The sequence below is a fragment of the Myotis lucifugus genome, unplaced genomic scaffold (assembly GCF_000147115.1).
Source record: "Myotis lucifugus unplaced genomic scaffold, Myoluc2.0 scaffold_3744, whole genome shotgun sequence".
Lineage (NCBI taxonomy): Eukaryota > Metazoa > Chordata > Mammalia > Chiroptera > Vespertilionidae > Myotis > Myotis lucifugus.
In genome coordinates this window covers 11,532-13,054 of record NW_005874792.1, presented here as the reverse complement: position 1 = coordinate 13,054, position 1,523 = coordinate 11,532, and the positions used below count along the sequence as shown (strand labels likewise).

Below are 1,523 nucleotides of genomic sequence, written 5' to 3'. Positions count from 1 at the left end.
GCAGATATATACCCCTAGAGTACAAGGCTTCATGGGCAGCCCATTATTGTCCCCCCTCCACTCCCCACTGGGAGTCTGAATCTGCTTATAATAAATTTTTTGCACTTTTGCTTAAATCTTCTGGTCCACAGAGCTTATTCTTCAGCTTTGCAAGACATGATTTGACTATCTTGGCTATCCACTTCATTATTTCTCCATACATATACTAGAAATATTTCTGAAGTGTATTATAAATATATTCTTGTTGAGGATATTTTTTAACCAATTTTGAAAGGCTTTCTGCCCCTCCTTGGCTGAAGGGATGTGTAGGATGGTGTAGAGGATGTGGAATGCTAAGCTTATAATTACAACTTAAAGATTAAGAAGCTCAGATATAGGCTACAGGGGTGGGCAAACTTTTTGACTTGAGGGCCACAATTGGTTCTTAAACTGGACCGGAGGGCCGGAACAAAAGCATGGATGGAGTGTTTGTGTGAACTAATATAAATTCAAAGTAAACATCATTACATAAAAGGGTACGGTCTTTTTTATTTTAGTTTTATTCATTTCAAACGGGCCGGATCCGGCCCGCGGGCTGTAGTTTGCCCACAGCTGGGCTAGGGTCAGAAACATTAAGACATAGCAGACATGGTAGTGGTATACTGAGTTTTTTTGTATTCTCTGACAAAATTGCATAAGTCATTAATGATATATGTAAGAAAGCCCTATAGATTTGAGTACAAGGTAAAAAACTGTCTAGGAGGGGATAGTTCATGGAGATCAGGACAGGAGCTGCATTTGCAGAGAAAAGGAGGCAATTTTCCCCTTTCCTCAGGTCCAGCTCATCTTTTTAAAAAATATACATATTTTTACTGATTTCAGAGAGGAAGGGAGAGGAAGAGAGAGATAGAAACATCAATGATGAGAGAGAATCATCGATCGGCTCCCTCTAGGATGGAGCCCACAACCTGAGCATGTGCCCTGAGTAGGAATTGAACCATGATCTCCTGGTTCATAGATCAACACTCAACCACTGAGCCATGCTGGTCGGGCCAGCTCATCTTTTTAAGAGGAGCTTTTTCATTTTCTCACTAAATACCTGTTTCACTTGTTTGTTCCTCAGTGTGTAGATGAAGGGGTTAAACATCGGGGTCACCACTGTGTTGAGCAAGGCCACAACCTTATTCCTGTCCTTCCCCTGGTCACCCTTGCCCAACCGGATATACATGAAGATGCAGCTGCCATAGAAGAGAGACACAACAATGATGTGGGAGGAACAGGTTGAGAAGGCTTTCTGCCTCTCCTTGGCTGAGGGGATGCGTAGGATGGTGTAGAGGATGTGGCCATAGCAGGTGGCCGTCACAGACAGAGTGCCCAGTAAGCTGAAGTTGGCCACAATAAATCCCAGAAGCTCTATCAGACTTGTATCTGCACATATGAGTTCCAGGAGTGGAAAGTTGTCACAGAAGAAATGATTAATGATATTGGGGCCACAAAATGGCTGCTGAAATATGATGAAAGTTGGAATGATGATGAGGATGAAT

The 1,523-nt window shown here is 42.6% G+C and overlaps 1 protein-coding gene across 1 annotated transcript in view; it reads right to left on the bottom strand.

Moving 5' to 3' along the window:
• Positions 1–986: 986 nt before the first annotated feature.
• Positions 987–1,523, bottom strand: part of LOC102424710 (olfactory receptor 49-like) — a 1,027-nt gene continuing 490 nt past the window's right edge. The window contains exon 2 of the mRNA XM_006108827.2: positions 987–1,523. This exon is cut by the window's right edge and continues 26 nt beyond it. Coding sequence (XP_006108889.1) covers positions 1,037–1,523 — 487 coding nt within the window. The 3' untranslated portion in view covers positions 987–1,036.